The following is a 13,423-nucleotide window of genomic DNA, read 5'->3' as shown; positions in this document are numbered from 1 at the left end:
GAACTACACTTTGTCTACTGTGGCCACCTAATTGTTCTGGCTACAACTCAGAACGTACAGAAACCAGAGACAGCCAGACAGCTAGGATTTTAAGAATCAAGTCAGCAAAGGAAGCCCTCGTATTCCTCTTATTACAAATTAAGGGCAATAAAGGTTATTCACTGAAGCTGATGTTTTTATTTCAGTATTTTATTAAGTGGAGTTGGATAAGTGTAATGACCAGAATATCTACAGTGTATTTCAGAGGCAAGATTCCTCATAGTCACACCGTGACTTGGCCTCTTCCCCTTGGATCGGCATGATATTCAGGATGCTACGTTTTCAGATGTAGAGAAGTCAGCAATGGCAATGCTCATACTCCCTCTGTACATATCTCTAAATCTGCAGCCTTATTTTTATAATTTTGTGTCCTAGTCTTCCAATGACTGCATGCTTGTTCCTGGTCATTGACTCACAAGCTTCCCTTTAATAGGTCAGTCCACACAAAACTGGTTTTGAAAGATCAGGTAGAAGACCAAATAAGGAAGTCAAAACATTTCAGGGACTCAAACTTGCCCCCTTTATCTGGGCTTAAAGATAGGAAACAATGTATAAGGACTGATGTGAGGATACCATGTTAACAGTATTTTGGCCAGTATTAAGGACAGCACTCATCAGCAGTTGGTTTCTCTTGGGGGATCCACTGAAATTTCTTATTTTCTGTTTCTCACATCTATATATGAACCCTGGAGACAGATTTATTCTATACACTTATGTGCTCACACAATCCTCCTTCACATGTAGCAACTGTCTTCTAATCATTCATGAGTGATTGCAGGTACGTTGTCAAAATCGGTCAACAAAAGCTATAGGGAGATGGTTTATGTGAGCTATTTCCACAGTCCGTGATCACTGTGCAAGTCACCAGTGCAGCCTGGACTGAAAGGGGGCAACACAGACAGTTTTTCTTTTATGAATCCTTTCTAAAAGTGCCATCTATGTAGATGCCCTAACACCTTTCTTTGTCTGCAGTGTGTAATGAAGACAACCCCTGTGAGGGCCTCAGCAGACACGCCACTTTCGAGAACTTTGGCATGGCTTTCCTGACTCTGTTCCGTGTCTCGACAGGTGATAACTGGAATGGCATCATGAAGGTGAGAAACAAGTGGATACGGGTAATCATTGAAGTCACCTAAGGCTGTATGTATCATAGAACTGTGCAGAAGGACCGTCCTTGTTGCCCATGGCAAACCAATATGATTTCCCTTGCATTCTTCCATGACAATAGGGGAGTGTGTGATTGGTTGGTGTGGCCAACAGGAACAGATCTACCTTCAAACATTCCAATGAATTAGCCTTGTGGAGGGGAAATCTTCAAACTGGGATACTAGTTCTGGTGACAACCAGGGATTCCCTCACTTTTGAGGGATTTTCTCTCACCTCCTATTGGGGCTATGGGACATGAAGTGAAGGGAATTAAGTTAGAGTTAAGTTGAGAACACGTGTGGAACCCGCAGAGAGTGCACTGCGGGGCCCATTCCGCTACTGGGGATTATGTTGGACAGGTGGATGTGGACATTGGCTCAGTTATGGAGAGAGTGTATGTTTGAATTAACTGGAGAACAGTTGCAGTGCAGTGTGCACATTCATTTCTAAAAGTAGAGGTACCCCATATGTGTGTGTAAGGTGGTCCTGTAACAAAATGCCTAACAAAGCCCAGAAGAACCCACTCTGGGGTAGGCCTCTCATGTGACCCTTGCTTGGCACCCAACGAGGAGGGAAACATGGAGGACGTGACAAACAACCACCACCCTAACCTTACATATGTTTTGGTACACCCCATGTGAACAAGGCCTTAAACTTGTTTGGCATTTGCATAGGTCTATTCTCAGACAAAATTGTTAAAGCTGAACTCCAGAATAGGTGAATTTTCTGTAAAAAAAAATCTTCCAGATCTGTGCAGTAATCCAGTGTGAAACTTTGCCTCTATGCAGGAGCTACCTATAATAAAGACCACTCACTGTTGCTGTCTCTCCTTGTACAGGGTGACTGGTTTTACTAATTACGGTTTACTAACCAGGTCTATTTTAGCAGAGTAGCTGCAGAGAGAGACATCCACAGAGTTCTTCCTGTGACAGTCACACCAATGGCCGAGGGGTGGGTAAAGATGGAGATAAAGCCTTAGCTGGTGACTTTTAACAAAAAAGTCAAAATTTGCATATCCATAACCACATTGATTAGCCTGCTTAGGGGGTGATTTTGATTGTATCCCATTATTTCAGTGCATGAGTGAAAAGGTTCACTGCAATTAACCCTAAAATCTGGGGTGTGTAAACCCTTACATATACGTAACAATGTGTCTCTGATCACATCCTGACACTTCCTCAGTATAATAATGTGAATTGTTCTCTGTCTAGGATACACTCCGTGAGTGCACCAGCGATGACAAGCACTGCCTAAGCTACCTGCCCATCATCTCCCCCGTCTATTTCGTCACCTTTGTTCTCATCGCCCAGTTTGTCCTGGTTAATGTTGTGGTGGCTGTGCTGATGAAACACCTGGAGGAGAGCAATAAGGAGGCCAAGGAAGATGCAGAGATGGACGCTGAGATCGAGATGGAGATGTCCAGGGCACTCACACCAATTGGTGGAGCCTGCCCCCCTACACCAGATGGCAGGGGGATTGGAGGGGGGCAGAATCCAGCCAAAAAGGAGCTGCCAGTGCTGCTGAAACAAGCCAGGGTAAATTGCTTACATCCTACCCTTCCATAAAATTGGGTTGGGCTTAAGGAAAATGGTTGAAGGGCTTAAAGGGGCTTTCCACTCCCACTACAATATGAAATTTCCCTTTAGCCTAGGAAGCATGCATGCAACCAATGGGAACCCACATAGAAGCCTTGCTAAAAGAGTGTACCACACCACATAACTGAATTAGAACTTGATAAGTGATTAGGGCAGTCATAATTTCTTTAGCTCTGATGGGGAGGGGTTTATAAGAAAAACAGTTGTGGCTTTGCCTAGATGAGGTTAGATGGATCTTGGTCCGTTTGTGAAGACAATGAGAAAACTTATAAGACAAAGCCAGAAACAGGTAAAATTCCTGGCAGGTTTTGTATTTCTGTCTGTGATCCCTTTTGGGAGATGTTCCCTCACTTCCTATCCCTGTGACACCAGGACAAGAAATGGGGGGAGCAGTTTTTCACTGCAGAGATTTTGCATCAAACCCCATAGACAATATTTGTTTAGCCCAAGGGTTAGGCTTTAAAATGTTAATCCAATAGCACTTTGCCCCCTTATGCCCCTCTTTGACTTTACAGTCACTCTTAACATGTGGTTAATTGTTTGCTTTTCTTCTTTTGGAACCAAAGGGGGCTCTGAGCCGGGAGAATGTGACAATATTGATCCCAGAGTCAATGGAGGGCTCAGTTCTGATGAAGGACATAAGGCCCGTCTCTCCCGTTTCCCATCCGCAAGCCCTGCCTTTCTCCCTGCTGCCCCGAACCTACAGCCCCGAGGTGAATCCCTTTGCTCCCTTTTTGTGTACTTTGTATCATCTTCCGCTATGCTTTTCGTGGCTTCCTGGCCTTTGCTTGTGGGCTTTGCTGTAGCGCTATTCTTCCTAAAGGGCATCTTTCTTTTCCAAAGAAAGGAGAAAAGGTTTTGGTACCTAAAGATGCCAGATTTTGCCTTTTCCCCCACCATGAGTGCACAAAGTGTAGTCCCATATTAACTTAAAGTGCATCTAAACCCAAAAACAAAATTGTATTCTATTGCAGCTTAGCAGTCCTTAGATGTGGTGGCTGCATTAGTTTTATCCATTAAAGTTTCTTTTTTTTTATCTTCACCTGGTGATCCTACCACTTCCTGTCCAAGGGTGAAAACACTGTAATTTTTTTTTAAGGAACAGCATTGTCAACCAAGACAGGACTACAGAATACCTCCCCCTTTCCTCATCTCCATAACATAAGAGGAGGGTGTTCTGTAGTTATCAGATGAAGCTGGCAGGGCTGATAAGACTGCTTGGAAACACAAACTACAGACCATGAGAACAAATGACGTATAACAAGTAGAACTGGGTGAACTGCTTTTATTATGAGCAACCTGGTGTGCTGCTCCACATCTGGTGTGTCAACTCAGACTTATAATGTTTCAATAAAAACAAAGTACTGCCTAGGTGGCTTAGCCTGTACCCAGTCATTCAGCAGAAATGCTAATTGCATCGCCTGAAATCAGACTTTAGATTAGGCAAAAATTTACTGTAGCTTTCTGATACTTTGCAAGGAACATAGCTTCACTTTGTGCAGCCCTGGAGCCGTCATCACCAAAGTCCTCCATCTTTGTACTCCAGCTGACAGCATGTTCTACATTCTCTCTACAGGATGGGGACATCTACTTGAGGGATGGGATGGGATCCCAGAACCTGCTGACTGTGAGGAAGGTTTCGGTGTCCAGAATGCTTTCATTGCCCAATGACAGCTACATGTTCCGCCCTGTTCTGCCAGCAAAATCGTCATACCCGTTGCGGGAGATGGAGGCCTACGAGGACAGCTGTACGAAAGGTATTTGTGACGGTTATTACTCAATGCATCCTGCTGCATGAATGTTCCTACCCATTCTTAATAAAAACAAACATCACAAGGTGATACTGAGCACCACCAGTGGCCTAAATGTCCTTCCAGCAAACTACAGGGGGGCTCTAGTGCAAACAGAAGCCACCAGAATCTTGGCTCTTCAGAAGGTAGAGTGCTGGAAATGAGTGGATTAAAAAAAATCCTCATTATCCAAATGTTTGTTTCACCCAACGCAACAACTTGACCTCCGGAAGGTTTACCCCTCTTCATGAGCAGGCCATTTTTGCAATACGACACTGCTTTACTTTAACTAAAAATTGCGCAGTCATGCAATGCTGTACCTTAATGAAAATGTCCTTTTTTTCCACAAATAGTGTTTGATTAACACTGAGTTTTTCATTTTTTGTGTTATAAACAAAAAAGGACCGACAATTTTGAAAAAAAATAAATAAAACAATATTTTTTACTTTCTTCTAAAAAAACATATCCAATAAAAAAAAATCGAATTTCTTCATAAATTTAGGCCAATATGTATTCTGCTATATATGTTTGGTAAAAAAATCCCAATCAGTGTATATTGATTGGTTTGCACAAAAGTTGTAGAGTACAAACTATGGGATATATACTAGAATTTTTTTTTTTATACAGCGATCAGCGACTTATAGCGGGACTGCGATATAGCGGCTGACAGTCTGACACTAACTGACACCTTGTGGGAACCAGTGACACTAATACAGTGATCAGTGCTAAAATTATGCACTGTCACTGTACTAATGACACTGGCTGGGAAGGGGTTAAACATCTAGGGCGATCAAAGGGTTAAATGTGTGCCTAACCACTGTTTTTTTTGTACTATGTATGCTGTTTTTACTAAGGGATCTGATTCCGTCACACCCCTTCTGACAGAATAGAGCTCTGCTTTGTTTACATAGGCAGAGCTCTGTTCTTGCAGTTGTAAATTATGATTATCAGTGAAAACACAATAAAAACAGACCAAAGTTTATATATATAAAAATCTTAAACGTACTCTGTGCTCCAAACTGTCCAAAAAAAAGTGCTGAAGTGCTTCAAGAAACATGCTGTGCGGAGTGCCACACTCCCCTCTTGTATCCCCACTCACCAGAAGGAATGGACCTACAGCTTTTCAGTCTGGGGGTCAGACAGGCATAAATCTGGTGTGGGGCATACCAGGTCTCACAGGCTTCCTGTTCAAATGTTTACAATTGCTCTTACACAAGTGTAGTATCCACCGCCATGCTCAAATGGAAAGAAAGGGCACCAGTAGTGAAGTACTGTAAACAATTTTTAATCAGCGCAATAAAAGATCCACTTACAGAATTGCAGTTAAAACAGGCATATAATAAAACAAGGCTCTTATGGGTTCGGCGTGGCTCGGCATGCGCCCCACGGAGGGCGGACGTGACGTTAAAGGTCTCGGAACCGGAAATAGGTCAACACGTTTCACCCCTCCCACAGAGCATCATCAAGCCTTGATGGGAGCCAATGGTGCTGCTGCTGTGTCTCAACCAATCAAGAAGGAGAATCTCGGATGGCTGAGACATTCATAGACATCGCTGGAACTAGAGAGACCTCAGGTAAGTATTAGGGGGGCTGAGGGGGGCTGCTGCACACAGAAAGCTTTTTATCTTAATGCATAGAATGCATTAAGATAAAAAAAACCTTCTGCCTTTACAACCCCTTTAAGGCTGATGGGTTTTATAGGCCATGATACCCCACTATCTGTGATTTATTTGATCTGATTTGACATCAAAGGTCTCGCAACTGGAAACACGTCAACATGTTTCACCCCTCCCACAGGGCATCATCAAGCCTTGATGGGAGCCAATGGCGCCACTGCTGTGTCTCAACCAATCAGGAAGGAGAATCTCGGACGACTGAGACATTCATAGACGTCGCTGGAACTAGAGAGACCTCAGGTAAGTATTAGGGGGGCTGAGGGGGGCTGCTGCACACAGAAGGCTTTTTATCTTAATGCATAGAATGCATTAAGATAAAAAAACCTTTTGCCTTTACAACCCCTTTAAGGCTGATCGGTTTTATAGGCCATGATACCCCACTACCCCACTATTTGATCAAATAAATTAGTAGTAAGAAGTATAGTACATCCCTGTGTCACACGGGAACTTTATAAAGGGTCATACCCATTTTCTTAACAAAGGATCTGTCCTGAACTCTGACTTGGTGTTCTATAGATAGTTCACATTACTAGTCAAAGATCAGGCTGCTTCTCGAGTACAAGCTGTTGGTCTAGCTGATAAGCATCTAGTGGACAAGTGGAAAATGCGCTGCTAGGATATCCCCGTCTTTCTGTGTTTGTTGTCATTGAGTTTGTTTGGCCTAACATCTGTATCATGCAAAAGACAGCCCATACACATGACAGATTTTCTTTTTCTTTTTGTAGCATCTGTTTTATCGGTCCATTCCCAACCAGTGGAGTCCAGTAATTCTTCAAAGTTACCTGTGGAATGTCAGCTATTGTCTTCTGCCAGTGGCCACGCTGAACCAGATGAAATGCCTAAAATCCCACCTCCACTCTCAGCCTCAAGGTCGCCCAGTCTAAATAGACTGCTGCACAGGCAGGTAGGAAGTCCAGTAATCTAATGTGTGGTAAAGAGACCCTGTCATACTGTCCATTCAAGGCAAAGCTTGAATAAAGTTCCTCCATGCCTAACCACTTGATACTCACCTCTTCCCTGTCGCCCCTTCTTCCCTCGTTGCCACCACCAAGATACATGGTATCAGCTGGTATTTGTTCTCAGAATGGTCAAGGTGGTTGGGCCTCTTTAATGTTCTAAAAATCCCTGTTGCATTTCATAATTAGTAAAAATGGCTTAAATTGAAGCCACACCACTGCTAAGAGGTCCAGATGCAACTTTATTCCATTAAAGTTCAGGGGTACATCAGGGTTTTTCCAGTGTGAATGCAAAGCATTCAAAACTGGATGCCAAATAAACTGCTGACTAGGCCTATGCTTTGAATTTACACTGGGAAAACCCTGATGAAGGGGGCTCTTAGACCCCCAAAACATGTTGGCTACTTTTTAAATTGTACCCTTGACCTTTAATGGAATAAAGTTGTATCTAGACCTCTTAGCAGTGGTGTGGCACTTCAATTTCAACTCTTTTTACATCACACTACAAGCCAAGGAGACTGTGGAGATCCTCTGGGGTGTAGAACGCACAGGAACCAGATCATTTATACCAATACCTTAAGATAACAATACCAGTAAAATAAACCTATTGCTCTCTTTCCACTTTCCTCAATCAATATATAATGTGTAAGTGTATCGGGAGCAGCTAAACATGCTCATTATACATGATATATAAGGCTCTGAATTATGGTTAGCAGTACCACACATTAGTTGCGCCTTCTTATTTCTCTCTGTCTCAAAGCAAGTATATCAACCTGCTCAGAGTAACTCAGAACAATGATCTCTTTGTAGCTCATCCTGTAATCTCAGCAGTTGCCTTGCAGATATGTTTGCTACCCTTTTTGTTATAAAATTGTATTTCACATTAGCAACTTGTTTTTGTTTCCTAGGAGGCCATCCACATGGATGATCAGAATGGTGACTCTAAGGAAGGTCTTCAGGTCGAAACATTGGAGAATGGAAAACTGAGGACACCATCAAATACACTTGCTCCACCTCTTCTCTGCCCCACCCCTCTATCTCTGCAGGGAACCCCCCAATCTTCTCCCAAGCCACCTTCCCACCACAGACATTCCAGTGTCCGCACACGCAAGCACGTCTACAGCCAACACAGTATTCCTAGCCGTCCCTCAAGTTGCAGCAGCGAGAACACCAATCCGGAAGAGTCTACAATGGAGTCATCAGACCCGGCTGATGAAGAAGTCAGCCACATCAACAGTTCAGCAAAGGGCTGGCAAGTACAATCCAACCACAGGAGCCTCTCTGTCTCTCCGTTCATCTCCCAAGCGTCATCTCCTCCACCTCTACTAAAGAATTGCAATAGCACAGCCAGCCTGGCAGGTACCAGCAGTAAAGACTTGAAGAAGTTTCACAGTGTTGATACTCAAGGATTTTTAGCTAAGCCCATGTGGGCAGAAGACCAAAGGAGGCACTCGATCCAGATCTGCCCCTCCATTGATGATGATGGAGATTCCTGCTTTGATCTGTCCATTGATGATAAGCATGATTCCTCCATCCTCTTTCAGTCCGACCCAGAGTACATCAATGGGGTCCGAAGGAAGAAGAAGATGAGCCCACCTTGTATTTCTATAGATCCTCCCATGGAGGACGAGAGTGGCACAGCTTCGCGTACCAAAGTATCTGAAAACAGCATGATGTTACGAAGGAGGACACCATCGTGTGAATCCACAGCCTACAGGGACTCTTTAGACCTTGGCGACAACCAGTCTGGAGAACAGCCGTCCAAAAGTGAGAGGAGAAACCAAGCGACTTGTCGCAATGAACATTTGGTCATCCCTGGATACACTTTCGACCAGCTGGAGACCAACAATTTCAAAGAACATTTATCGGAGGGTGGGCATCCTGCATCTCCATCTGCAATCACAGTGGACTCTAGGCCTGACAACGTGGCTTTAGAAATTTTACCGCTAGACCATCAACATAGCAACAGCTCTGAAAAGACCAGAGATTTCACTGAAATTAAGAGTTCTTTTAAAAATCCTGCACTAATTAATGCTTCTAACACAACAGAGGAAGTAACAGACAAACCACTATAGCTTTTAATGATAAAGGGCTTGTGACATTGACGAAACCACTGGATAGACGGGTCTGAAAAGCCCCGTTGGGTGTTGGTATTTTCAATAATCAGCGGGGTTTCATGTGGATTATAGAGAAGTGTGGAGGGTTTACGTAAAAAAAATTGATTTGTTTGATTTTATAAACGAAATACGGAAACAAATTCCCATATAGCCTCAATCACATTGATTCGAGTTTTTATTTTAATGTTTTTTTTTTTTCGTTTGTTTGATTTTCTATTTTTAAATTGGCACTTTTTTATTGTGCAGAGACACAGTATGCAGAAGTGCTGACATATGAAGACTTGTACAATATCTGTATATCAGCGGTATAAATAAAATAGAAATAATGTATTTGTGAAATTATGTGTTTGTGGTCTAGCTCAGATAGGGTAACCAGTGGGATTCTTGGATTGTATGACTATACTCTACTCATTGATTTATTGTAATAGTCAGAGTAGTAGAACCTTCAGGGCCCCAGTGCAAGAAACCATAAAGGGCCACCCTGACCCCTGGCCAGGGTCCTTCCTACTGATCCTGGGGCCCTTTACTCCCATCGTGGAACCCATTATTATGGTCCTGCAGCGAGACCCTTTCACATGTTTTGCAGTAGGCCCCCTTCCTTCTGTCTTAGGGCTCGGTACTGGAATGCCAGGGCCCGGTTGCAAGTTCCACCTTTATGACCCTGGTAGTTCCACCACTGGTGTTAGTAGTTTTGTTATTTTTGTTTTTTTATTATTTTTTACAATTTTATTTATTTTTACAATTTTATTTTTTAGAATTTTTTTGCAATTTTCTTTAGGAGCCCCATTTGGGGGCTTTGGTGAGGTATCAGGGGTCTAAACAGACCTATGATGTTCCATTTTTGAGACAGAGAAAGGAGATTGAGGACACAGACCTCAATCTTCATCTCTGCAGCCTCGGCTGTACAGAATAAATTAACAGGAATAGGTTTGTACAGAGCTTCCCGTTCATTCACAAACTGAAGCATAGTAAACGCAGTTTACTATGCCTCAGTTATGAATAGACAGACTCAGTGATCGGTAATGATCACTGATTCCCTAATTTTGAAGGTATTTCCTCTCACTTCCTGTTTTGGCTATGGAACAAGAAGTGAATGTAGGAGGCTGATTTACTAAAGGTAAAAAGGCTATGCATCTTGCAAAGTGCAGTTGCTCTCTGCAAGTGCAGTTGCTCCAGAGCTTAGTAAATGAGCAAAAGCTCTGCTGACTTACATCATCCAATCACGTGCAAGCAAAATGCTGTTTTTTTTATTTTCCTTGCATGTGATTGGGTATTCTTTGCAAAGTGAAGCCTTACCTCATTTACTAAGCTCTGGAGCAACTGCACTTGCAAAGGGCAACTGCTTTATTTGCCTTTAGTAAATCAACCCTTAAATCTCCCCAATGAAACACAGATGGCAAACATAAAACCAACAGAGGTTTTGACTTTAGTTTTACATTAATCCAACTACAGCATTCTTGCTTATGTCTGAAGATGGTTTCAAAGAAATGTGTGACATTGACCTGGTGTATATAACTGTCCTTTGACTAACCAAGTCTGACTAACCCCTCCTGAGTGGGCAACATGTTCTTCTGAAACTAATGTCCATCTATAGAGACACTGTCATCTTGCCCATTCCTGCCTCTACACCAGCAAGTTATACTTCACCATCTGCAATCCCGCTCTGTCAGAGCCCTCTGATCAAGTAGGACTTCTGGATATGGTTGAGTTTATGACCTGCCCCCATGGGACAGTGACCAGTCCTAAGTGGCCAATGTCAAAGCCTGGATACTCTCATGTTGAAGGGGTCAGTGACTTTATGCTTAGGGTGGAACCATGCAGAGATGAGAGAACATGGATGGGTGAGTAAACCTTGCTGGTAGGCCATTAAGAGACACTGTCACCCTGCCCTGGAGTGGAGCACTGGATCATTTAATCTAGGTGGCTATTCCAGCTGGAGCTTAATGTTGGCCTTACATGGTTCAGTTTTTTTTTCATTCAGCCAGGGGTGATGGGAGGTGGATGGTGGAATCCTCTTTGTATTCTGAAAGCGGGGAGACTCTCACACTGTCAAAATACACAGATCAGCGCTGCATCCTATTGCCTGCAGCACTGATCGAGCAGGTATTTTTCCGACAGGGCAGTTGAACAGTAGATTGAGTTCTGTTCAACTGCAGTGGCTACACACATGGATGAAATTCAGCCAGTCCTTGCTGAAACGGTCGAGTTTCAATCCATGTATAGCCAGCTTTAGTTGGATAAAAGGTTTTGTTTTAGGGCAGCTCCCAGAAGAGTAGCCACTGTGGATTGACACATGTCTCAAATTGGCTCATGTGTGTTTTGTTTTGCAACATTACCCAATGAAGGGGGACCCTTTAAACTCCCCGTAATGGGTTGGCTTTAACTGAATGTGTGTGGGTAGGGTGCAGTGTGGTGCGCCGGCAACAAGAATACACTTAAAGACCGAGGTAGAAGAGAACAGTATATTGAGAGAGTTCCAACAACATACAAACAGGCCCGGTAGGTAGGCACAGCTGATCAGAGCCACCTACAAACAGTAGCAGAGGATCTAGATCTCAGGATGATGCCAACAGCTTTTGCAGCGACGAGTGAGAATGCGGCCTGGCCAGGCCACACCCAGGCATGAGGCTTCGTACGAGGAGCAGGTGTAGCCCCTGCACTTTCCGTACTTCTCAGGAACCTTTCCCTGCCACTAAGTACTGTCCCTGCCAGTCGGGTAACCTGTCCCTACACTAGCCACTTGAAGAAAGCGTGCCAAACCCAGGAGCCAGATTCCTTAATAGACTCTGCCCTGACCCAAGATGGCCACCAAGGTCACATGGGGCACCAGTGTCCAGGTGGACAGCTATCCCCCAGGTGACCGCAGGAAGTCATAGAGGAAGCAAGTTCCTCACGATTTCCTTCCCCCTCTGCATTGCTACTTTGGTTGAGTGCCACCTATATTGGGGAATACAGACTGCACCTGCCGACATGTGTCTTTCATTAAAAGATACTCCTGGGCTTTATATACGTTCTGGACATTTGTCCTCCTGCACATACGGTAAGTTGAATGGGAAGATGACAGTGTCTTTCAAATGGAAAATTATATAGATTTTTGATCAATTTTAATAATGAATTTTAAGTTGTGTTAAGTTTGTTTTTCAATCAATGTTTTATGTCTTTTTTTTGCTATGCATAAACATTTAATACAGAGTGTACCCATAATACAGTATTCATATAGCACTATGGGTTTTCTAGAGCACAGCAGGTGTTGTCTCCTTTCAGGCACTCTGTCTCTGATTGAAATCTCACAAAGAGCCATACAGATGATGGGAAGGAGTCACTGCTCTGGCTCATGTAGTGCGACTTCCATCTTGAGCTGAAGGGCTCTGTAAACAACAAGTTTTTATTTCAACCAGTAGATAAGGATAAACTGGAATGCATGACGAGAAGCCTACGGCTCCACCAGCTGGCTCAATATGAGAATACATAATATTCAAGTGCAGTAATTGCTATTTACCTGCTTAAAAAGAAGTATATTTTTACAATTTTATTTTTTTAATATTGACCGTAATAAATAAAGAAAAAATATATAAGGCTGCATTACATTCCATTTAATGTCAATCGATGAGAGGGGAAGTGTTGTAATCCCATTACAGTAATTAGTGAGATGACTTTGCTCTGTTTTTTGTTATCTGACAAGACAACAGCAGGCATTTCTTGTCAACAAAGCCCAGGATCACATTAGAGGGCTGATAGGGGACATTATTGTCTTCTATCACTTTCCCAGCATCTCATCACTGTTATTATCCCCCAGTGACCCAATAGCATAAGCTCTGCACTGTATCACTTAAGGAATGACACTCAGCCTAGAGGCCTATTAGTTGATAGTATCCTGATTCAAAGCTCTGCTGTATGAATTCTCATCTTAACAAAGTATTTCCTTTGTTCCTAAAGACAGGATTATTTAAAGGATATCTATACCCAAGAACACACATGTATTATATTGCAGGTTAACAATATGTAGATGTGATGGTTGCATTAGTTTTCTGTCTTCAGTCAAAGAACATTTTCAGCAAGTACTGAAAAATACCCGTTGATCTTGCTGGAAATGCGGTGTCCTTG

General features: G+C 43.0%; 1 protein-coding gene across 3 annotated transcripts in view; it reads left to right on the top strand.

Moving 5' to 3' along the window:
- Window positions 1–12,894, top strand: part of CACNA1H (calcium voltage-gated channel subunit alpha1 H) — a 730,623-nt gene extending 717,729 nt beyond the window's left edge. For 2 of the 3 annotated variants that reach the window (XM_073636413.1, XM_073636411.1), the window contains exons 31-36: window positions 1,012–1,133; window positions 2,397–2,720; window positions 3,347–3,493; window positions 4,357–4,537; window positions 6,972–7,150; window positions 8,111–12,894. In XM_073636413.1, coding sequence (XP_073492514.1) covers window positions 1,012–1,133; window positions 2,397–2,720; window positions 3,347–3,493; window positions 4,357–4,537; window positions 6,972–7,150; window positions 8,111–9,277 — 2,120 coding nt within the window. In that variant the 3' untranslated portion in view covers window positions 9,278–12,894. The remainder of the gene's footprint in view (window positions 1–1,011; window positions 1,134–2,396; window positions 2,721–3,346; window positions 3,494–4,356; window positions 4,538–6,971; window positions 7,151–8,110) is intronic. The other variant, XM_073636414.1, reaches the window with a different exon arrangement.
- The last annotated feature ends 529 nt before the right edge of the window (window positions 12,895–13,423 follow it).

This window comes from Aquarana catesbeiana, linkage group LG06 (genome assembly GCF_042186555.1).
Source record: "Aquarana catesbeiana isolate 2022-GZ linkage group LG06, ASM4218655v1, whole genome shotgun sequence".
Taxonomy (NCBI): domain Eukaryota; kingdom Metazoa; phylum Chordata; class Amphibia; order Anura; family Ranidae; genus Aquarana; species Aquarana catesbeiana.
The sequence above is the reverse complement of the archived record's forward strand: the minus strand, read 5'-3'. Positions and strand labels throughout refer to the sequence as shown.